Consider the following 25,264-nt stretch of genomic DNA (forward strand, 5'->3'; position numbering starts at 1 on the left):
GATATGGCCCCTTGTCCATTTAAGTGGACATATTAAAAAAAAAATTTGCGTAGACTGTATTGATGACGGCTGCTATTCAAATCCCAATGTACATTTTAATGTCCAAAAATACTGTATAAATTTGCCGGCAGATGGCAACACCGGCTTGTAACGGTCGCTGCGTGTATGAAAGATGGCTTAACCCAGATAGATCAACATGAGGTGAGTTTCCCACTTTACAAGTAAAACGGCGTACTTCATCAATTGTATTACAGCAAAATTGTTATGTGAACAGTAATTGGGGTTGCTGGAGTATCAGATATGAAATTAGAACAAAGTACAATGTTTTGGTGTATGAGATACAAAGGGGTATATTCAATTAGCTGCGATAACGGACTTTTCGCGTGAAAAGTGCAGTTTTCGCCCAAAAAAACGGACTTTTCCCACGAAACGCAATTACAGCCTATTCAATTTTCCAGGAAAATTTATCGGTGATAAGTTTTTCACTAATTTCACTTCACCTACTCTGAGCAGGTGAAACGTTAGGAAAAGTCACTATTTTAAGGTAAAAATGTTTGGATATGGTACAGAACACCTGGGACACCCCCCTTAATGACTAATTAGGCACATTGAAGTGTTTAATAATTTTTAATTGGCCAATAATGACATCATTTTGGGGGTGAAAAAGTAAAAAGTGATGGAAATTGGGGTTCAAGGTATGGGACAGGTATATTGGGGTGCTTTATGAGTGGGACGGGTGTTTTTTAGGCTTGCAGATGGGAGTAATCGGTCTGTTTCCACTTTTTTTTAAAGTACCCTGAAATGACCCAAATATATACTTATACCCATTTTCATGTACCCCAAATTTAATGAGCGTATTTATTTTGCTCAAAAAAACTTGCTTTCTATCATTTTTTTGCATTTAAAAAAAAATGCATATAACAGCCATTTTACACAATTTAAGTCCCCAAAAACTCTCTAATGTGATCTCTAACACACTTATCTTCTGTATTCCTATATTAGTTTAGCATTTTTGGGGTACAGGCTGATTTCCCCATTTTCACCTGCACTTTTCACTGCAAGAATCTTCACGTGAAACCCGTTTGGAATTGAATAGGTCGAAAAATGGAGCATTTTCGCGGCAATTTTCGCCCAATTGCCGCGAAAAAATTTAGGGCGAAAGCTAGCAAAATCGTTGTCCATTAGGATGGAAACGAAAATGACCAAACTATATTTTTAGGGGGTTATTAAGGGCTACTTTACCAGTGTCATCACTGGCATACACTGGAAACATGCAATGTGTTATAAAGAGTTAAGTACTACAGCCCAAACAAAATATTCTGCAGAATTGGGTACACCCACGTCGTTCTGTATTTTCTTTATTTAAAGAGAAGCTTCGTCATATCTTTAGTATGGACTGAGTAGAGACTATATTTGACAAATAAAAACTAGGGGTTAATTGTTTGATGTCAGGGAGAGTTATATTACAACTTTGCCTCGCTCTGTGAAGAGAAGGGTCCACAATTGTTTACACCTGACCACCTGGTATGAGTGAGATTTTACTAGATGGAAATCCTCCAATTGTTTTATAGTGTAACTGGTTCTACAAAATAGTTGTAGTATGGGAATAAGTGTCACTTAGCTCGTTCATGATGTCTTCCATTTGTTAAATGCGTTTTCGCAATTTCTCATTATATACAGTATTGTACAGTCATTTGCATAATGTCATTATTTATTTCTTCCTTATATAATGATTTATTTGGAAGATCAAAAATGTACTTTTATTAGTAACACTACCGCATAACTTTTGTACAATTTTTTTATTTATATTGTATGTTCTTTTGAGCTCAATAAAAAAGAGAAAAAAAAACAATTGAGAATTAAAATTGTAATATATCAATGATAATTGAACTTTAGGTACATTTTCAATTGTTTAAATACTTGCAATCTTTATTTTTTATTGATGATGATGATGATAATAATAATATTTTTTTCTATATATAAAAAGCAGAAGGATGACTTTTATGAATTATATATTTCCATGATGCTGTTGTCTGGGCAGAGCACATTATACACCAAATTAAAGGTCTTGGTCCATAGCTTTGCAGAAAAATATTGTTTCTTTGTTTTGGAGTTATGGGGCAAAATGTCTGCCTGCCATTTACAATGCATCATCATTGTGCTCTGGAAAATATGATAGTTGGTGAACTCTCGTTGTGCATCTGCTGGGTGACCTGGAACATGTGACCTACCAGGTGGTCTGGAAACTGAGTAATTTTCAGCCAACCACTAAGCAGGGATTTTTCAACATTCATCTCCTAAGGGGGTGAAAAGGGGTAAAATATTTCACCCAGCAAACCTTTGCCCGGTTGAAACTGAGCACATCAGCTAGTTATTATTATTATGAAATATAAATGAAGCAGTTGGGACTCCTGTTCCTCTTTTCGATCTCGCTCACCCTTTTTGGACAATGAAAATAAAACACCCCAAAAAAAACTCGCCAAAAAAATGAATTCTCATCCAGGTGGTGTGTCTTGAGTTGAGGCGTGGCATCAGTCTGTCTTCTTTTGGCACAATACATTTCAAAACTTTGACTTTTTTGGTATTTTCTATGGACTGGTATGTCCTTACCATCTATTTAATGTAGGATGTTTATCTTTATTTGTATATAATAAAGGTCTGTAATGAAGTATGTATTGTCTCTAGCATTTACACAATCTTGGGGTTGCCAAGTTGTATGAGACCAACTAATACTCCCGGGTCCACGTGTGATATGTTCTTATCAAGTAGCGCCTTATGTGTGATTTTACTGATCTGTAGTTTGGGGTGAAGCTTCTCTATGGTGGAAAAGTCACGTTTACCAACTGCGAGATTCTACACTTAATCCAGAACAAGAGATGAGGCTAAGTGGAAAATCTGAATCACCAGTGGGGTTGCTAATGAAAGCACACAAGCTCCTAATTGCAGACACTTTACTTCATCCAAGCCAATAGAAGATGAAGCTCTGCTGGAAGCTTCTCAAATAAAAAAAGCCAGATTTTTTTTTTTTTTTTTACTTTAAACCCCATACAATTAAAACAATTATTTCATTTTCTTATCATGGAAATGTTAGTTAGTTGTGATGATCGACTCAAACACAATACTCTAATGATTCTAAATTAAAAAAAAAATGTCTACAGCTATTAGATTATTATTATAATTATTATTTGGCGGGGGTGCACCATTCCTGAATAAACTCCAGCACCATGTAAATATATGGCGTGGACAATGCTGTCTCTTATTTCATCTCCATGTTATAAAAAAACATTTAATAATTGCTCCCCTATTCTTATTCGACTTTTCATCAATAAAATCAATTCTCCTTTTAGTTATTATTATTCTAATCAAATTTAGGGGATGATGTATGTAGAGAAAAGAACCAGCGGAGTGATTCTAGCCCTAAATGATTTTGAATGTTGACATTATGTCCATCTTCACATTGTGGTGTTGACATACTGGGGGGTATTCAATTGTTTGAAAAGTCAGTTAGGGAAAAAAAAAAGACACCCAACCGACTCTTCAAACAATTGAATTCCCCCACTGAATGATACCATATGGAGGAAATTACTGTAAATAATAGTATATACCCAGAGGATTCAGTATAATATCCCGGCTGATGGTCAGAATGTAATTCCCGACAGGGGGAAGGTAAGACCATTCACCCCTCTCCCTTACCCCCTAACCCCCCCCCCCTGCAGCCTAACCCTAACCTCCCCCGCCAACAGCCTAAACATAACCCCCCAAGTGGTGCCTAAACCTAACCCCACAGGCCCTAATTCACCCGCTATACTTACGGTTGGGATGCCGGCTGTCGGGATTTCCGCATTGGTCTCCTGATCCTGTCCGGATCCCAGCACCCACCATCTTGACCACATCCCTACCCAGCACAGTACAACACTGAGGAAAACTTCAATCGTGACTTATCAGGTGTTCAAGGATGTCATGTTGACTGATGTACTGCTGTACTGTCTAAGCAGGGAGACCTGAATGGCCATCATGGGGAAAGTTAAAGCGAATCTCAAAGGTTTGAGCCAGGAAGCCAACCAAGGAGAGAGTTTCCACCAAACGCTCAACAAGAGGAGCCAGCAGAAGGACTGAGAACAGAACTAAAGGTTCCATGTTGCCCTCTTGGTAAAAGCATGGTTTATGTATTACTGTTTGTAATCTTACTGTATGCACATATTGTCTGGCTCACAGTGATCATAATGACTATGACATTTGTAAGAAAGGGAAGTGGAACTGACAAAAGAAAAGTATGAAGCCTCCAACAAGTTTGGGGTCTATTTACTAAGCCTTGGATGAAGATAAAGTCACTGGAGATAAAGGACCAGCCAATCGGCTCCTGACATTTTTTAAACAGCCTGTGACATGACAGTTAGGAGCTGATTGGCCGGGACTTTATCCCCATCCACTTTATCTTCGTCCAAGGCTTAGTAAAATAGACCCTTTTGTTTCCAAACTTGCTTAATGGAAATTATGTGCAAATCCCCTTATTATCAAATTAACAAATATAAAGGCGAAAACAACAAAAATTATAAAATGGCAAAAAAATAAAATAAAAAATGAGACAGGATTTGTGATAGAACATGATTTATTTATTGCAATCATAAACATACAGTCTAAGTGTGAAATTTGAAAAAAAACTTTAAGAGGCTGAACTACAATGGAGTTCCAAAAGGGAGGGGACACTTTCCAAATGTTCTCATGTGATTTGGCCAGGATCACCTACTGGATCTGTCTCTCCTGTATGTTAAATGCTGCAATCTACGTACTGTAGAATTCTGAAGTCCAGTCCCTTTAATGCGGTAAAGTGCAAGTTGATAACACTAACCATTACCATTCTGATCCGTTTCCTCCAGTAGATGTATGCCTGCTCCTCTTGCTCTCTAGCTGTGGGACTGCACGTTTCACCATGCACCACCTCTGGCATTGCTGCTGGAAACCTCTAGTAAGGTGTCTACCTGTACCGTAGTGTGACAATACAGAACACTTCTTTCTGTCACAGAGTATATTGAAGGATGGGGACAGATTTCAAGACAGGACACAAAAAGTTTATGAAGCCTGGAGTTAGGTGGAGAATATGTACATAGTGTAATCCCTTTTTATTTATTTACGTAATTCCCTATAACCAGTAATACAATATGTCCTTAAAACAATATACATACACAGGTGTGTGATTTCAGTAGAAGCTTATTACTGTCTGCTGAACATCACTTGGGGTTGTTTTTTAACTTTTAGAATGTAAGCTCTCACGAGCAGGGCCCTTCTCTTGTTTCTCCCCTCCCCTTAGGTCCACTATCTCAGCCAATTGGTATACACTATAACTAGTCTATGGCTACACATGTAATTATGCAAATATGTTCTTTTGATACATTATTTGCCCCATTTTGTATCTTTGCTCTGAACAGAACTGAGGAAATATCTGGCGACTCAAAATAAATGAAAATAATATTATTTATGGGGGGGGGTTTAGGATAGGGGCTGCTATGCAATGCGTTTGACTGGAAAATCCTAGGACATCTCTATTTTGAAATGCTTGAATTGTTCTATAATGATGTCTAATTATTTATATTTGGGAATGTTAATATTTGCTGAATATCCCATCTGTTTCTAGTTATGCTCATGGTTTGAATGATTAAACCAATGTAACCTTTGTGTTTTCACTTAATAGTAAAAGCTGCCTCTAGACTTTGTAAAGCTTGTTCTCTTGTTGTTTTCTTCCAGTCATTAGGTAATACAGCCGGCTTTGCATCATATGTTTCAGCAAATGCTTTGTTGAACTGCACAAAAATGTATTTCCAGTAATCTGAGGAATTTATGGTGGCATCGGGTTGGATGAGCCAGTCTGGGTAATAGGTACGATACTCTTTGTATGGGTGCCAATTCCAGTCTGTGTCTGAATTTCGAAATCGAACATTTGATACAACAGCAGTGGAACATATGTCAGTGACCAATGTCTCATCTCTTGACCATCTGTACTTTCCCAATCCCTTTGGTCTGTGGACAGATGCGGAATGCTGCGTGTGATCACCTCCTACATTCTCACAAGGGACTTTACAGAATGGACACTGATGTCCGCATCCAATCACCTTCTTACACAGCTCATCCTGAGGCCTCAGTGTGACCCTGGATAGTACATTATCAATGTCCAATGATCCCAGCTCTGACAGGATGTGTTCCTCTATGGTGGGGAGATAGGACAGAATGTCCTCACAGAACTGCCCGACATCTGCTGTATTCCAGAAAGTGACCACCTGCATCTCATTCTGGGAAATTACTAATTCTTCTTTGAGTAATTCGCAAAACTGCTCTAAAAAATCTGAAATATTGGCTATGTTTAAACAATCTTTAATTTTAAGGATGTCTTGGATTTTTTCAGTGATCACATGCAAACACTTTACCTGTAGATGATTAAGAGCTGATGGACTCTGGTATTTTGCTGCAATGTACCGAAATACCCAGTCTCTTAAAAATCTCTCGTATGAATTAATATATTTTATATAGTTTTGGAATGAGTTTTCCTCTAGTAGCTCCTCCAGCAGAACTCTCTGGAACTTACTTCTGTTGATAAATGTTGTACTATCAGGACTGTGTAATATCTCATCCATGATTTCCTTCCCGAGATGCCTCAGAATATACTCAGTTAGTGCCGGTCTCAGGCACAGCTCACAGAATTTCTTGGCTCTGTTCCGACACTCATCTTTCTCCAGAAATATACTCTGAAATGTAGAAAAATATTGTGGTTTTAACTTTTCTAGGCAGATCTTTGGGTCATTTTCCTGGATAAAGGTATCGTGCATCTTCTGGAAGGTGTCAGATGCTCTCCCAAAGATGAGCAGCTTAATGTCCACCTCAAACTGGGGGGAAAAGTGCAGCTTGTTGTTATTGTTTCCTTCCTCTAGCTTAGCATTGATCATGTGCAGTAATTCCTGGCAGTAAGTGTCATTATAATCTTCATGGGATGATACTTTCTCTGTGATGTATGTATCACATGCATCTAACAAGGATGCAGCAAGATCTGTGACCTTATCAAAGGGTTCAGAAGAGTGAGAAAACATACTGCGTACTTTTGAAAACCAGTTGCTATCAATGTACTTTTTATGCATTTGAAATTCTCTCTCTCTATATCCATCTAAACTCATCACTTTAGATAGTTTTTGGTTTATCCCTGCACCCTTCCCACTCATCTCTTTTCTCAGCAGATGAAGCATAGCTTGGTCAACATTATGTTTTGGTAATTCTTCTATCTGTTCTTCTATCTGTAAGTCACACAGTGTTTTCTCCCACATTGATTCAAATTCTCGCTTCACTTCCATGTCCCCCAGATCACAGTTCCTCTCTCTGCAGCTTCTCAGGAGATCTGTGATGTTCCCTTCAATGAGCTTCTGAGATATGTTCTGAATATTCTGTATCTTGAACTTTCCTTTCCGAATAGAAACAGCTTCATTGACCTTGTTGAGCGCGTTCCTTTCTAGTTCTTTTCTTAGGAACCTTACACTCATGAAGAAATCTTCTCTATATCGCTCTATAAGATGAACACTGTCAGATCTGTTGTCAAAGTATTTCTCTACTAATTCCAACATTTTTGTTTCCTCATCTTGTAGCAGCTGTTGAAGAATGTTTCTATAATGAGCGCAGGTTTCTGTATCCAGCCTATCACCAGACTGATTCCTAATACTGGTCTCTGTGCTCATCACCCAGCTGTGGACGGTTTTGGTGAATTCCCATTCCCACAGAGAGTATTGTGCAGCCAGCTTGTTATAGGCTTCAGCTACCAGACTGTTCCTAAAGCTGAAGATAAACTTCTCGTGTTTAACTGCGTTCCACAGACTTTCTATCCATGTAATAAACTCAGGAATCTGGCATTGCCTGTGATCAGACCGGTCGGATTTGAAAAATTTGAATAAATACTTTTTTAGCTCATAAACATTTTCACTGTAACCAAAATTTACCGGAGCCATCGGTGGGACCCCCTGCCACAGTCCAGGAATGTACCAGTTGTGTCTCTCTAGGTCATAGTCCATCACATCACTGAAAGCTGTCATTCCAATTTTCTTCTCCATTTTTGCAGCAACTTTTGTCATTTCATTCAATTGTTCCAGAAGCTTCTTCCTATCTCTCATGTTCTTCTGATGAGCGGACACATCGCTCACGTTCTGATGTACAAACTGGCAGTTGGGTTTCTTCCCAATTTCTTTCATCCTAAGAAATGCATGGACTACAATTTGCAAAATATCTTTCATCTCTACAGTGTTTTCCATGGCCATATTAACGATGGTGATATCACTCAACCCAACCACTAGTGTGGCCAGCTCATTGTCATGTTCATAACTGTCCTCCAGAGAAGCCAACTCAGGAGCTTTCAGCCCTTCAGTGTCAATCACCAGAATGAAGTCACAGCCCAGCTCCTCCTGGAAGGTCTCTCTCACCTTAATAAGGGTCATGAAGGCTCCTCGTGTGCATCGTCCACTGGCCACCGGGAACTGTAAGCCAAACATAGTGTTCAGAAGTGTGGATTTCCCGGTGCTCTGTACTCCTAGCACAGTTATTACTCTCATTCTGCAGTGTCCTCCTGTCTTGGTGTCCAGCTCAGTCAGGACATCAGTTATCCACCGCAGGGGGATGTTGGCGGCATCTCCATCAATCAGCTCCAATGGGAACCCATCCAGCAGAAGATTAGCAGCGATTCCTGGAAGTTTTGTAAATTGATTTTCTATGTTACCATTTACTTTCTCATTAACCATTGCACATTCAGCCTCATAAACCTGCCCCAGCTCACGTAGGAAATGCTCAACCCCTAATGAGCTGTCAGAGATTTTTTGATCCAGTTGTTTTAATTGTTCTACATTATTTGATTTATTGTTACATTTCTCCATGTACTCAGACTGCAGGGTAGAAATATTATTTCTAGCAACTGAATCCAGCTCAAATTTCATCCATTTCAAAAAATAATGTTTTTCTGCTTGAGACAAATGTGTAATTGCATTAATAAATAATGAAATGCCTTCAGAGATATCATGTTGGTTCTGTTCCTTGTGCAGGGAATGACGTTGCTGTATAAGCTCACTGCTATATTCCTGTGCATTTTTCCCGCCTTGTTTCGTCATTCTGCAAAGTTCTTTTTCTATTTTTGACAATTGTTTCCACAGATCTCCCTGTAATTTCAGAGTTTCTTTCTTGTACTTCTCTACATCCCTTATTACAGAGGTAATGTTCCTGGCATAGTCATTTGCAGTCTGACATGCAGCCGCGTTCTCATCTACACAGATATAATCTCCTTGGATCTCATCTTTAGCACTAGCCAAACTTCTTTTTTGACAATGAATCAGAAGGCTCTCAATGGTGTTTTGGATTTGTTTTACAAATGCTGCATAATTAGCTGTGCTGCTCTTTACTATGATATTTGTTTTAGTAATGTTTAGCGGTGACATTAGACTGTTGATGTGATTCACAGTCTCTGTAGTTACTTTAGTCCCGGGACTTGGAGTAAGGATGAGATAATACTCGGTGTCGGTGTTACTGCAGCTGGATAACAGTCTGTATTCTCTATCACTGATATTCTCAATAAACACAAACACAGCCGATGAGACTTGTGTCAGAAACGTGAACTGTTCCCAGCTGGACGCCAGGTCACCACGTAGGTTGGTCACTGCGACGGGCTCTGGGAAGACGTCAGACTTACCACTAGGAAAATACCAGGAAATTTCCACAAGTCCATCAGATATTTTCCTCTCACTGTTTCCTCCCTCCATATCTTCATATATGAAGAAGTTGTGATGTTGTTGTGGTGGATTAAGAACTTTATTCAAGATTTTAGATTTGGACAGTTTGGTTTTCCCCAGTTTTACAAAGGAGAAGATCGGCATGGGAATATTCACAACATTGTCTTCTCTGAACCCTTTACTGTCAGCCAATGACTGAGGTCTCCATCTCTTCACAATGTCCCTCATTGCCCACAGCATGAAGGTGCATTCTGGGCCACGACCAGCAGGGAGCAGTAGAGGGATGGCAAACTGGCACATTGACATTTTTGATACAATCTCTTGCTGTAGAAAACTCTCTGAGCAATGCAGGACAGCGCACACCACGTCCAGGGGGTGGATATATGAAGATGAATCGTCCTCTGTTTCGCACACTGATAGATCAAACATATTACGGTCATTTGGTACCAGCTTAGGTGGGAGTTTGTCTAACCGGGTGTTTATTGCAGTTCTATTCAGGGCCATGAGCTTCCTTAGAAAGTTCCAGGGAATATCTGTCATGTCCTGAGGCTGAGCCTCCTGCAGGTTCTCAGACCCAATCTCTAGAACATCCCTTAGGGTCAGCTTTGACACAGCTGGGTGGTGTATATTTACATTCTCCAGAAATTCCTTAAAAGTCTTTACTTTGTCTGTGAAAACAAATTTCCATGTTATATTAATATTTTTCATAAACAAACTTCTAACTTTAAGTAACTACATTTGTGTTTCTACTCTAAATAAATATACCTCAGCATTCATTTTCAACTATAGTAGTTTATTTATATTGGCCCTAGAAACAATCGACTTACAGATGTAGCCATGTTCATTTATCCTCCATGGGGTGTGTAGTATGACAAACTAGTCACATGACGTTTGCATGCGCCTTGTTGCTGCGTGGTGTATTCAATCGCAGTGTAATTAATTGAGTCTCCGTCAGTTGCAATACTGGTGTTCGTCCACCAGGTGGTATATATACTAAAATACGATTTTGAAGACCACTTTATGATTCTTCAAAAAAAAAAAATCGATTGAAAATCAATTCCTTTTGAGTTTCTAAAACTTTTTTAAAAATCCCTATTTACTAAAAATATTGATTTTTGCATTTGAATTTCAAATCGAATTTGATGTGGATTCTTGTTTGGAAAGGATTTTAAATTTAATTTATGAAATCCCTTCCAAAATTGAACCTCAAATCCCCATTAAAATCCCTAGCAAAATCAAATGCAAAAATCAAACATAATTTTCTCATTGCTTCCTATTGAACCAAATGTATCACATGCACACTAATTAAAAGGGGAAACTCTGTCTTTACACTGTTTTATACATGAAAAACTAAATGATGATTCATTTTTTTTATTCTTTTACAATTCTTACAGCTGAAATAGTTGACAAGAAGCCACATACACCACACTCACACGACAGGAGAAGATATCAGCGGCTAATGCCAAACAAACCCAAAGAAGCCAAGTGCGTCAGGGTGGGGGCCCTGTGTACCCAGTGTACCTCGCAAAAAGATTTAACAACGGTAAGTTCTTACCATAAATCTAGTTTTCTGCAGCGGGGTACACTGGGTTCCACAGGGAAAACATCGAAGATGTCCTAAAGCAGTTCCTCATGGGAGGGGATGCACTGTAGCGGGTACAAAAACCCGGCGTCAAAGGAAGCATCCTGGGAGGCAGATGTATCAATGGCATAGAACCTTATGAACGTGTTCAATGAGGACCACGTAGCCACCTTGCACAATTGTTCAATGGTCGCACCACGTCGGCCCGCCCAAGAAGGTCCAATAGACAGAGTGGAATGGGCATTGATAGTAGCAGGAACTGGACGACCAGTCTGTACATAAGCATGTGCAATCACCATTCTAATCCATCTGGCAAGGGTCTGCTTGTGAGCAGGCCAGCCACGTTTGTGAAAACCAAACAGTACAAAGAGAGAATCAGACTTCCTCATGGAAGCTGTCCTCTTCACATATATACGGAGAGCCCGTACCACATCCAAAGACCGCTCTCTGGAAGACAATTCAGGAGAGACAATGGCCGGAACCACAATCTCCTGATTAAGGTGGAAAGAATACACCACCTTAGGTAGGTACCCGAGATGCATTCTAAGAACCACCCGGTCACGGTGAAAAATTAGATAGGGGGACCTACAAGACAAGGCAACCAAATCCGACACCCGTCTAGCAGAGGCAATAGCCAGTAGAAACAATACCTTAAGAGAAAGCCACTTAAGGTCTGTTGATTTAAGAGGCTCAAACGGAGACCCTTGTAATGCCTCCAGAACCACGACTAATCCCAAGGAGCCACAGGTGGGACCGTAAGGAGGTTGAATCCATAACACACCCTTAGTGAATGTATGAACACCAGGTAGAATCGCAATTTTTCTCTGAAACCAAACCGACACGGCAGAAATATGAACCTTGATGGAGGCCAGACAAAGGCCCAAGTCCAGGCCATGTTGCAGAAAGGCCAAAAGTTTGGCCGTACTAAACTTGTAAGTGTCATGATTGTTAGATGTGCACCAAGCAAAGTAAGAATTCCAGACCCTATAATAAATCCGGGCAGAAGCCGGTTTCCGGGCTTTCAACATAGTCTGAATGACCGCCTCAGAAAAACCTTTGGCCCTCAGGACCGTAGCTTCAAGAGCCACGCCATCAAAGCCAACGGGGCGAAATCATGATATACACAAGGGCCCTGAACAAGGAGATCTGGGCGCTGTGGAAGTAGAAGGGGACGCTCTATTGAGAGACCCTGTAGGTCTGAGAACCAATGCCATCTGGGCCACGCTGGGGTAATCAGAAGTAGGAGTCCTCCTTCTTGCTTGAATTTCCTTATTACCCTGGGCAGAAGTGACACTGCAGGGAACACGTAGGGCAGCTGAAAGTTCCATGGAATTGCCAGTGCGTCCACGAACGCTGCTTGAGGATCCCTTGTTCTTGCTCCGAAGACCGGAATCTTGTGATTGTGTTGAGACGCCATCAGGTCCACATCTGGGTGGCCCCACTTATCCACTAGGAGTTGAAATACTTCTGGATGGAGGCTCCACTCTCTGGCATGTACGTCCTGACGACCGAGGAAGTCCGCTTCCCAGTTTCGGACCCCCAAAATGAACACTGCCGATATGGCCGTCCTTGATACTTCCCTCATTGCCATGCGGCTCAGAGTGCCATCTTGATGATTTATGTACGCCACTGTGGTGCCATTGTCCGACTGTACTTGAACAGGTCTGTTCTGTACTAAATGCTGGGCCAAGTTCTGTGCATTGAACACTGCCCGTAGTTCCAGAATGTTTAAATCGGGAGGAGAGACTCAAACACCTGTATGTCCAGGGAGACCATATAATCCCGAGGATCCAAGGCCAGAACAATAGAGCGAAGAGTTTCCATACGAAACATGGAGACTAACAGATTTGTTCAAGTACTTGAGGTTGAGAATGGGGCGAGAGGACCCATTCGGTTTCAGGACAAGGAACAGCGGTGAATAGTACCCCTTGCCTCTCTGAGCCAAAGGCACCTGTACTACCACTTCTGTGTCCAGGAGGGACTGTACCACCGAAGAGTTTTTGTATTCACCTGATCCGAAAGGGATCTCTTTCAGGCAAAATCGATGAGGGGGACGATTCTTGAAGTATATGGCGTAACCTCGAGTGACGACTTCCCGTACCCAGGTGTCGGAAGTGGTCTTCAACCATTCCTGGGTAAACGCTAGAAGTCAGCCTCCCACCCTGGGATCCCCGCCCCGTCATGCAGCAGGCTTGTCAGTTTTGGAAGCTGGCTGACGGGCAGCCCAGGCACGTTTAGGTTTGGACTTAGTGGTTTTGGAAGTGCGAGCCTGTTATGGGTATGCCTGACCTTTTGCTCTACCTGAAAGACGAAAGGAGCGAAGGGAAGTACTCTTAACCTTCGGCACCAAAGGAGCAGTAATAGGTAGACACGCTGTTTTAGCAGAAGCTAAGTCAACCACTATTTTGTTGAGGTCCTCTCCAAAAAGAATGTCTCCCTTAAAAGGGAGAACCTCCCAGGGTTTTCATAGAATTCAGATCCACAGACCAGGACCGTAACCATAGAATCCGGCGAGCCAAAATGGACGTAGTAGAAGCCTTGGCCGCCAGAATACCTGTGTCGGAAGCCGCCTCCTTAATGTAATGAGAGGCTGCAACAATATACGAGAGACATTGTCTAGCATTATCAGAAAAGTTGGAAGGCAGCTCCGCTTCTACCTCCTGAGCCCATGCTTCAATAGCCTCTGCAACCCATGTTGCTGCAATAGTGGGCCGATGCGCAGCACCTGCTAGGGTGTAAATCACTTTTAAGCAACCCTCCACATGCTTATCCATCAGTTCTTTCAGAGAAGTGATGGTAGTTACTAGCGATGAGCGGGTTCGGATCCTCAGAATCCGAACCCCCCCCCCCCCCCGAACTTCACCCATTTTACACGGTTCCGAGGCATACTCTGATCCTCCCGCCTTGCTCGGTTAACCCGAGCGCGCCCGAACGTCATCATTCCGGGGTCGGATTCTAGCGAGATTCGGATTCTATATAAAGCCGCGCGTCGCCGCCATTTTTCACTCATGCATTGGAGATGATCGTGAGAGGACGTGGCTGGCGTCCTCTCAGTTTCTATGTTCAGTGGGCTGCAAATATCTGTGCTCAGTGTGCTGCAAATATCTGTGCTCAGTGTGCTGCAAGTGCAAATATCTACGTTCTCTGCCTGAAAAACGCTCCATATCTGACTGTGCTCAGTGTGCTGCAAATATCTGTGCTTAGTGTGCTAATTGCTTTATTGTGGGGACTGGGGACCAGCAGTATTATATAGTAGGAGGACAGTGCAGAGTTTTGCTGACCAGTGACCACCAGTATTATACGTTCTCTGCCTGAAAAACGCTCCATATCTGTGCTCAGTGTGCTGCAAATATCTGTGCTCACACTGCTTTATTGTGGGGATTGGGAACCACCAGTATATTATATAGGAGAAGTACAGTGCAGAGTTTTGCTGACCAGTGACCACCAGTATTATACGTTTTCTGCCTGAAAAACGCTCCATATCTGTGCTGCATTGTAGTATATATAGTAGGAGTACAGTGCATAATTTGGTTGACCACCAGTATATAATATATAGCAGTATGGTACAGTAGGCCACTGCTCTACCTACCTCTGTGTCGTCAAGTATACTATCCATCCATACCTGTGGTGCATTTCAGTTTTGCACAGTTTGCTAACCACCAGTATATAATATATAGCAGTACGGTACAGAAGGCCAATGCTCTACCTACCTCTGTGTCGTCAAGTAGTAGGTTATTGCTATTGATATATTACTGGCATATAATTCCACACATAAAAAAATGGAGAACAAAAATGTGGAGGGTAAAATAGGGAAAGATCAAGATCCATTTCCACCTCGTGCTGAAGCTGCTGCCACTAGTCATGGCCGAGACGATGAAATGCAATCAACGTTGTCTGCCAAGGCCGATGCCCAATGTCATAGTACAGAGCATGTAAAATCCAAGAAACAAAAGTTCAGTAAAATGACCCAAAAATCAAAATTAAAAGCATCTGAGGAGAAGCGTAAACTTGCCAATATACCATTTACGACACGGAGTGGCAAGGAACGGCTGAGGCCCTGGCCTATGTTCATGGCTAGTGGTTCAGCTTCACATGAGGATGGAAGCACTCATCCTCTCACTAGAAAATAAAAAGACTTAAGCTGGCAAAAGCACAGCAAAGAACTGTGCGTTCTTCTAAATCACAAATCCCCAAGGAGAGTCCAATTGTGTCGGCTGCGATGCCTGACCTTCCCAACACTGGACGGGAAGAGGTGGCGCCTTCCACCATTTGCACGCCCCCTGCAAGTGCTGGAAGGAGCACCCGCAGTCCAGTTCCTCATAGTCAAATTGAAGATGTCACTGTTGAAGTACACCAGGATGAGGATATGGGTGTTGCTGGCGCCGAGGAGGAAATTGACAAGGAGGATTCTGATGGTGAGGTGGTTTGTTTAAGTCAGGCACCCGGGGAGACACCTGTTGTCCGTGGGACGAATATGGCCATTGACATGCCTGGTCAAATAAAAAATAAAAAATCACGTCTTCGGTGTGGAATTTTTTTTAACACAAATGCGGACAACAGATGTCAAGCCGTGTGTCGCCTTTGTCAAGCTGTAATAAGTAGGGGTAAGGACGTTAACCACCTCGGAACATCCTCCTTTATACGTCACCTGGAGCGCATTCATCAGAAGTCATTGACAAGTTCAAAAACTTTAGGTGACAGCGGAAGCAGTCCACTGACAACTAAATCCCTTCCTCTTGTAACCAAGCTCCTGCAAACCACACCACCAACTCCCTCAGTGTCAATTTCCTCCTTACACAGGAAAGCCAATAGTCCTGCAGGCCATGTCACTGTCAAGTCTGACGAGTCCTCTCCTGCCTGGGATTCCTCCGAAGCATCCTTGAGTGTAACACCTACTGATGCTGGCGCTGCTGTTGTTGCTGCTGGGAGTCGATCGTCATCCCAGAGGGGAAGTCAGGCAGACCCTGTTGCTGAAATGATGGGTTTGTTAAAGTGTGCATGTCCTGTTTATACAACATAAGGGTGGGTGGGAGGGCCCAAGGACAATTCCATCTTGAACCTCTTTTTTCTTTCATTTTTCTTTGCAGAAACTTGTACTACTTCCAGTAAGCAATTGACTGTCCAACAGTCCTTTGCGAGGAAGATGAAATATCACAGCAGTCATCCTGCTGCAAAGTGGATAACTCAGGCCTTGGCAGCCTGGGCGGTGAGAAACGTGTTTCCGGTATCCACCGTTAATTCACAGGGAACTAGAGACTTGATTGAGGTACTGTGTCCCCGGTACCAAATCCCATCTAGGTTCCATTTCTCTAGGCAGGCGATACCGAAAATGTACACAGACATCAGAAAAAGAGTCACCAGTGTCCTAAAAAATGCAGTTGTACCCAATGTCCACTTAACCACGGACATGTGGACAAGTGGAGCAGGGCAGACTCAGGACTATATGACTGTGACAGCCCACTGGGTAGATGTATTGCCTCCCGCAGCAAGAACAGCAGCGGCGGCACCAGTAGCAGCATCTCGCAAACGCCAACTCGTTCCTAGGCAGGCTACGCTTGTATCACCGCTTTCCATAAGAGGCACACAGCTGACAACCTCTTACGGAAACTGTGGAACATCATCGCAGAATGGCTTACCCCAATTGGACTCTCATGGGGATTTGTGACATCGGACAACGCCAGCAATATTGTGCGTGCATTACATCTGGGCAAATTCCAGCACGTCCCATGTTTTGCACAAACATTGAATTTGGTGGTGCAGAATTATTTAAAAAATGACAGGGGCGTGCAAGAGATGCTGTTGGTGGCCCGAAGAATTGCGGGCCACTTCCGGCATTCAGCCACCGCGTGCCGAAGACTGGAGCACCAGCAAACAGTCCTGAACCTGCCCTGCCATCATCTGAAGCAAGAGGTGATAACGAGGTGGAATTCAACCCTCTATATGCTTCAGAGGATGGAGGAGCAGCAAAAGGCCATTCAAGCCTATACATCTGCCTATGATATAGGCAAAGGAGGGGAAATGCACCTGACTCAAGCACAGTGGAGAATGATTTCTGTCTTGTGCAAGGTTCTGCAACCCTTTGAACTTGCCACACGTGAAGTCAGTTCAGACACTGCCAGCCTGAGTCAGGTTGTTCCCCTCATCAGGCTTTTGCAGAAGAAGCTGGGGACATTGAAGGAGGAGCTAAAAGAGAGCGATTCCGCCAGGCATGTGGAACATGTGGATGGAGCCCTTAATTCGCTTAATCAGGATTCACGGGTGGTCAATCTGTTGAAATCAGAGCACTACATTTTGGCCACCGTGCTCGATTCTAGGTTTAAAACCTACGTTGTATCTCTCTTTCTGGCAGACACAAGTCTGCAAAGGTTCAAAGACCTGCTGGTGAGAAAATTGTCAAGTCAAACGGAACGTGACCCGTCAACAGCTCCTCCTTCACATTCTCCCGCAACTGGGGGTGCGAGGAAAAGGCTAAGAATTCCGAGCCCACCCGCTGGCGATGATGCAGGGCAGTCTGGAGCGAGTGCTGACATCTTGTCCGGACTGAAGGACCTGCCAACAATTACTGACATGTCGTCTACTGTCACTGCATATGATTCTGTCACCATTGAAAGAATGGTGGAGGATTATATGAGTGACCGCATCCAAGTAGGCACGTCAGACAGTCCGTACGTATACTGGCAGGAAAAAGAGGCAATTTGGAGGCCCTTGCAGAAACTGGCTTTATTTTACCTACGTTGCCCCCCCTCCAGTGTGTACTCCGAAAGAGTGTTTAGTGCAGCTGCTCACCTTGTCAGCAATCGGCGTACGAGGTTACGTCCAGAAAATGTTGAGAAGATGATGTTCATCAAAATGAATTATAATCAAATCCTCCGTGGAGACATTCACCAGCAATTGCCTCCAGAAAGTACACAGGGACCTGAGATGGTGGACTCCAGTGGGGACAAATTAATAATCTGTGAGGAGGGGGATGTACACAGTGAAAGGGGTGAGGAATCGGATGATGAGGAGGAGGTGGACATCTTGCCTCTGTAGAGCCAGTTTGTGCAAGGAGAGATTGATTGCTTCTTTTTTGGTGGGGGCCCAAACCAACCAGTCATTTCAGTCACAGTTGTGTGGCAGACCCTGTTGCTGAAATGATGGGTTTGTTAAAGTGTGCATGTCCTGTTTATACAACATAAGGGTGGGTGGGAGGGCCCAAGGACAATTCCATCTTGAACCTCTTTTTTTCTTTCATTTTTCTTTGCATCATGTGCTGTTTGGGGACTATTTTTTTGGAAGTGTCATCCTGCCTGAGACTGCAGTGCCACTCCTAGATGGGCCAGGTGTTTGTCCCGCACACTTGTGTCGCTTAGCTTAGTCATCCAGCGACCTCGGTGCAACCTTTTAGCCTAAAAACAATATTGTGATGTGTTCAGAATACACTGGAAATGAGTGGAAATTAATGTTATTGAGGTTAATAATACAGTAGGATCAAAATTACCCCCAAATTCTATGATTTTAGCCGTTTTGTTTGTGTCGGCCACTTGTGTCGCTTAGCTTAGCCATCCAGCGACCTTGGTGCACCTGTTTTTCTTTGCATCATGTGCTGTTTGGGGACAATTTTTTTTGAAGTGCCATCCTGTCTGACACTGCAGTGCCACTCCTAGATGGGCCAGGTGTTTGTGTCGGCCACTTGGGTCGCTTAGCTTAGTCATCCAGCGACCTTGGTGCAAATTTTAGGACTAAAAATAATATTGTGAGGTCTTCAGAAAGACTGAAAATGAGCCCCAAATTCTATAATTTAAGCTGTTTTTGAGGGGTTTTTGTAAAAAAAACACCCGAATCCAAAACACACCCGAATCCGCCAAAAAAATTTCAGGGAGATTTTGCCAAAACGCGTCCGAATCTAAAACACGGCTGCGGAACCGTATTCAAAACCAGAAAAATTTCCGGTGCACATCACTAGTAGTTACAGGTAGAGCTGAGGAAACCACCAGCCGCGCCACCTGCGAATCTACAGGCGGGGGTGTTTTACAATTTTTACTTAGCGCCGCAGCGAGGGGATATCGAGCCAGCATTTTCTTGTGAGGTGTGGATTTCTTTCACGGATTTTCCCAGGGTTCCTGACGTATGTCAACTAAATGGTCACAGTGAGGTAAAACTTGGTTTAACAAACCTTCTGACGTTTAAATCTGTCTGGTTTCTTAGAGGTAGCATCAGGTTCTGGGTCGTCAGTAATTTGAAGAATTAGCCCGATAGCCTCCAATAAGTCAGGAACATCCATCTGTGAGAGATTCCGCATCAGAAGTATCTGGATCAGTATACACGCCATCCTCATCAGACGAGGTGTCTGGGACGGTGGGGGGATTGTGAGGAAGCAATGGCCCGCTAAGAGGACCCCTTGGTCTTAAGCAGGCGAGGGTTAGATTTCTGTTTTGTCAGTGAGTGGTTCAATTGCTGTAACTGAGTGGACAGGTGATCTGCCCATGGAGGATTAACCATCAGGACAATATGGTGAGGTCCCATAGGGGGCGTAAATATAGTTACCAGCATACTTAATAGGTGGGTCATTATGATCCCTGTTGCTATGGTCCCACTGGGGGATAAGGAACCCCCAGAACCTGAACCCTATGCTGCTAGGTTTTCCTGTAACGTGTCCGCAGCATCACCACCATGCAATGTGGGATCATCCACAGCTCTGTCGCCCCTTGTAGCTGACATACCTGTAAGCTCAAATCACGGGCAACCCAGTACAATATCAGCAGCTAAATACCTGACAAGAACGCCCTGTGCAGTGCATCAGCACAGAGGATTCAAGAGGTATACAATGACTAAAAATCACAGAGAAAGATACACAGTAAGTATATCCTGTGAAACACCTATATTAAATAATAGCCCTGACGCACCTAGCCCCCTCAGGGTACAGAATATAGGGATAGCAATCTGAGTAAGAAACACGGAATGGAAGCCACACAGCAGCTATATGCACACACACACACACAGTCACATCTACAATGCAGAAATTATGACATGCAATAAAACTGCACTGGACTAGCAATACAAAATAATATTAAGTACAGCTATACAATCAATAGATATATTAATGCACAGTAAAGACTGGATGTATATCACAGGGTACTTGTACTACATAACCCTGACTAAATGCACCGTTTCTTAACTAACACTGTCACCAGACATGTAGAATACTTAAGTGTCCTGTAAAATGCACAGCGCTGACATGCAGGCACGCGGCCCGCCTCCCACCGGCAGCACCGGATTGCGGTTTCCAGCGGGTCTCGCCTAGGGGACCCTCTTACCTCCTCCCTAAGTGCGGCCACGCGATCCTGGATAGCTGCGGTGGTGTGTGTGCCTGACTGAAGAAAACCGGAGCCTCCTCTGTAAGTGCCCGGCAACTAAGACACGGGAGTATACAGCGCTGCTGGGTAAGGTGATGGAGCTGCAGCAGGAGATGTCTGACTGACATCTAACACTAAGAGTACCTCTGCTGCAGCCCTTGAAGTCTTCAAAATTCACTTATAAAAGCTCTTCCGAGGGCTGCTGTAGCAGCCTTCCTGTTGTATGCCTGCACTGCATGGCACCAAGTACAAAACTGAGCTCCTGTGCATGGAGGCGGGGTTATAGAGGAGGCGGCGCTATGCATTCTGGGAACAGTCAAAGCTTTTAGCCTGTTGGTGCCTCGGATCAAGATCCTACTCTACACCCCAACGTTATTCCCTGTGGAACCCAGTGTACCCCGCTGCAGAAATACTGGTTGCAGGCAGCAAGGTCCCCAAGACTGGATTTGGGGTTTGCTTCAATCAAGTGTAGGAGCATGCAAGCATTGCCAGGGACGGCCCAAAATAATTGGGTTTCCAGCCGTTGGATGCACAATGAAGGATATTTAGCCCCTTACAGCGTGACCCAACATGCAAGATCAAACACTGGGTCTGATGATGAATGGTAGCAGTAGGAATTTTGCTCCCATCTACTCCAGTTATACTGAGAGGAGACCATAATGGCATGGTAGGAAATCAAACTCTTTAACAATCTTGGCTGTGATAAAGTTTCTATTTGCTCTGGAATAAAAGAAAGTCAATAAGTGACTTTGAAGACTTGTTCAACAGTAAGTAGACTTCAACTGAAAACTGTGATGAGGTATCTTAATTTGGGGTGTATTGTACTGAGCCCCTTGATCAGTTCGGCTTTTCTCATTTCACGAATGCTTGGGACAATTGGCGAGAAGGTGTCCCGGCTCCTTGCAATGCAGGCAGAGCTTGAACCTCTTTCTCGCTACTAAGGAGGGAGACATGACTCTCTAATTTAAAAGGAGGCACAAGAGGAAATGAGAAATGGGGGCCAATCTGTTGTTGGAGCAACAGTAATGTTCCCTTTCTTGAGCTCTCTTGCTATGGCAAAGATCCTCTTTGATGTAGGGGGATATAAAGTGTCAAAGTCGAAAAATATAGAAACCTACATTGCCTTGTTTTATCCCCATGCGTGTGCACGCTGCACGTGCATGAACCCTCCCGTGCGTGCGCACACTCGACGTCATGGGCGCACGGTGTGCGCATTTACGGTAGAGTTTGTGTGCGTCTGGCGGGCGCTACATATTTAATCAAAATAATGTATTTTAGAAGTTAATATTCCCCTCAATAATGTCAGTAAATCAGTTTAATCTGTCGAATGCCAGATTATTGTCAATGCAGGGGGATATGTTACAGAGTCATTTTCTTGTGGTATTGGCTTCTGTAACCTGAAGCCTAATTAACATCCCTATACTGTAGCCTTGGCTAATTAGCATTTGAATAACCAGCACATGGCCAGCTCAGTTCACTGATACAGCTAGCCCATATGCTGTGAAAGACACACACTCCTGTGCATCACACACCCCCACAGCTGGAACGCAGGTATGATATATCCACTGAAATCACAGGGCTCACTCACTCAGAACCAACCTAGCATCCAGAAACATGGCTTGCTCATCACCAGGACCGATCTCCTTACTAAGGCTAAGTATTGTATACACATGGCTTAATGGCATAGAATAGTTAAAAATGTGTTCGTGGTAAAGTAGTTGTGGAATGATTATCATAGAATAGTTAATTTGGAGATACAAATGGCTTAAGGTTGGTGGTGCTTGTGCAGTTATGTGATTGTTGTGTGTTTGTGATAATACTCTATGAAATCTGTAATGAATTGGAACAGTAGACAATCTGTAGCATAGCATCTCTGGTATACATTTATGGATGGTGATTTATAACAGATTATAGTAGTTTTACATGATGCATCTTGCTGAAGGTTAGAAGTCAAAACATACTTCCTTTTGTTACTGTAGTCATGTGCTTGTAGCAATAGCAGGCTGATACTTGTGGGTACCTGGTGATCTGGTCTTGTGATGGCTCATATGGACAGCATGAGATATGTGGTGCTGATTCTGGAAGGATAGCATAGTCAGCATACCATATGCTCTGGTTATTGAGATACTGGGGTAAATTTACTAACATTCGTAATTTTCGGAAAAAGGTCAAAGTTCAATCACGAATGACATCGAAAGTGTAAAACTGCAACTTTTTGAATTTATTACGACTAATTTACTAAACTGTCGTATTCGGGTTTTTCTTTTCTTCCGATGTCGATGTCATTCGTGTTTTTTTTTTTTTTTTTACGGCAGTGATTAGCAAAACACTGCCGACTTTTTTCACAATGAATCTTGGCCGGATCTGTGTGATCCGTGCTGGGGTTCATTTTTTTTTTTTATAAATTAAACAATGTAAAATCATTAAAAAAAATTGCGTGGGGTCCCCCCTCCTAAGCATAACCAGCCTCGGGCTCTTTGAGCCGATCCTGGTTGCAGAAATATGGGGAAAAAAATGACAGGGGTTCCCCCATATTTAAGCAACCAGCATCGGGCTCTGCGCCTGGTCCTGGTTCCAAAAATACGGGGGACAAAAAGAGTAGGGGTCCCCCGTATTTTTAAAACCAGCACCGGGCTCCACTAGCTGGACAGATAATGCCACAGCCGGGGGTCACTTTTATATAGTGCCCTGCGGCCGTGGCATAAAAAATCCAACTAGTCACCACTGGCCGGGGTACCCTGGGGGAGTGGGGACCCCTTCAATCAAGGGGTCCCCCCCCCAGCCACCCAAGGGCCAGGGGTGAAGCCCGAGGCTGTCCCCCCCCATCCAATGGGCTGCGGATGGGGGGCTGATAGCCTTTGATGTAAATGAAAAGATATTATTTTTAGTAGCAGTACTACAAGTCCCAGCAAGCCTCCCCCGCATGCTGGTACTTGGAGAACCACAAGTACCAGCATGCGGCGGAAAAACGGGCCCACTGGTACCTGTAGTACTACTACTAAAAAAATACCCAAAAAAACGCAAGACACACACACCTTGAAAGTATAATTTTATTACATACATACACACAAACATACATACATACTTACCTATGTTCCCACGCAGGTCGGTCCACTTGTCCAGTAGAATCCAAGGGTACCTGTTGAATAAATTATACTCACGAGATCCAGGGGCCCAGGGTCCTCGTCGCATCCATTTTTAATCCAGGTACTTGAATAAAAAAACAAAACGCAGAGCCGAGCCACGAACTGAAAGGGGACCCATGTTTTCACATGGGTCACCTTTCCCCGAATGCCAGAAACCCACTCTGACTTCTGTCTAAGTGGGTTTCTTCAGCCAATCAGGGAGCGCCACGTTGTAGCACTCTCCTGATCGGCTGTGTGCTCCTGTCCTAACTGACAGGCAGCACACGGCAGTGTTACAATGTAGCGCCTATGCGCTACATTGTAACCAATGCTGGGAACTTTCTGCCCTGCGGTTGACCTAAAGTGACGTCACCGCTGAGCAGAAAGTTCCCAGCATTGGTTACAATGTAGCGCATAGGCGCTACATTGTAACACTGCCGTGTGCTGCCTGTCATTCAGTACAGGAGCACACAGCCGATCAGGAGAGTGCTACAACGTGGCACTCCCTGATTGGCTGAGGAAACCCACTTAGACAGAAGTCAGAGTGGGTTTTCTGGCAGTCGGGAAAAGGGGATCCATGTGCAAACATGGGTCCCCTTTTAGTTCGTGGCTCGGGTCAGCGTTTTGTTATTTTTTTCAAGTACGTGGATTACACCTGGATTCCCCGAGGAGCCTGGACCCCTGGATCTCGTGAGTATAATTTCTTCAACAGGTATCCCTTGGATTCTACTGGAGAAGAGGACCGACCTGCGTGGGAACTTAAGGTAAGTATGTATGTATGTATGTGTGTATGTATGTAATAAAATTATACTTTCACGGTGTGTGTGTCTTGTGTTTTTTTGGGTATTTTTTTAGTAGTAGTACTACAGGTACCAGCGAGCCCGTTTTTCCGCCGCATGCTGGTACTTGTGGTTCTCCAAGTACCAGCATGCGGGGGAGGCTTGCTGGGACTTGTAGTACTGCTACTAAAAACAATATCTTTTCTTTTACAACAAAGGCTATCAGCCCCCCCATCCGCAGCCCATTGGATGGGGGGGGACAGCCTCGGGCTTCACCCCTGGCCCTTGGGTGGCTGGGGGGGGGACCCCTTGATTGAAGGGGTCCCCACTCCCCCAGGGTACCCCGGCCAGGGGTGACTAGTTGGATTTTTGATGCCACGGCCGCAGGGCACTATATAAAAGTGACCCCCGGCTGTGGCATTATCTGTCCAGCTAGTGGAGCCCGGTGCTGGTTTTAAAAATACGGGGGACCCCTACTCTTTTTGTCCCCCGTATTTTTGGGACCAGGACCAGGCGCAGAGCCCGATGCTGGTTGCTTAAATATGGGGGAACCCCTGTCATTTTTATTCCCATATTTCTGCAACCAGGATCGGCTCAAAGAGCCCGAGGCTGGTTATGCTTAGGAGGGGGGACCCCACGCAATTTTTTTTGAAAAAATAAGCACTTTCCCACCCCTTCCCACTGATATACATGCACGGATCTC

The 25,264-nt window shown here is 43.7% G+C and overlaps 1 protein-coding gene and 1 long non-coding RNA gene across 3 annotated transcripts in view; one reads left to right on the forward strand and one right to left on the reverse strand.

Moving 5' to 3' along the window:
• The window catches only part of LOC134945726 (uncharacterized), an 889,695-nt gene that overhangs the window by 805,779 nt on the left and 58,652 nt on the right, over window positions 1–25,264 (forward strand). The window lies entirely within an intron of this gene.
• LOC134945724 (interferon-induced very large GTPase 1-like) overlaps window positions 4,592–25,264 on the reverse strand; it is an 83,224-nt gene continuing 62,551 nt past the window's right edge. For both annotated transcript variants that reach the window (XM_063935176.1, XM_063935175.1), the window contains one exon: window positions 4,592–10,408. In XM_063935176.1, the coding sequence (XP_063791246.1) occupies window positions 5,679–10,408 (4,730 nt within the window). In that variant the 3' untranslated portion in view covers window positions 4,592–5,678. The remainder of the gene's footprint in view (window positions 10,409–25,264) is intronic.

This window comes from Pseudophryne corroboree, chromosome 7 (assembly GCF_028390025.1).
Source record: "Pseudophryne corroboree isolate aPseCor3 chromosome 7, aPseCor3.hap2, whole genome shotgun sequence".
Lineage (NCBI taxonomy): Eukaryota > Metazoa > Chordata > Amphibia > Anura > Myobatrachidae > Pseudophryne > Pseudophryne corroboree.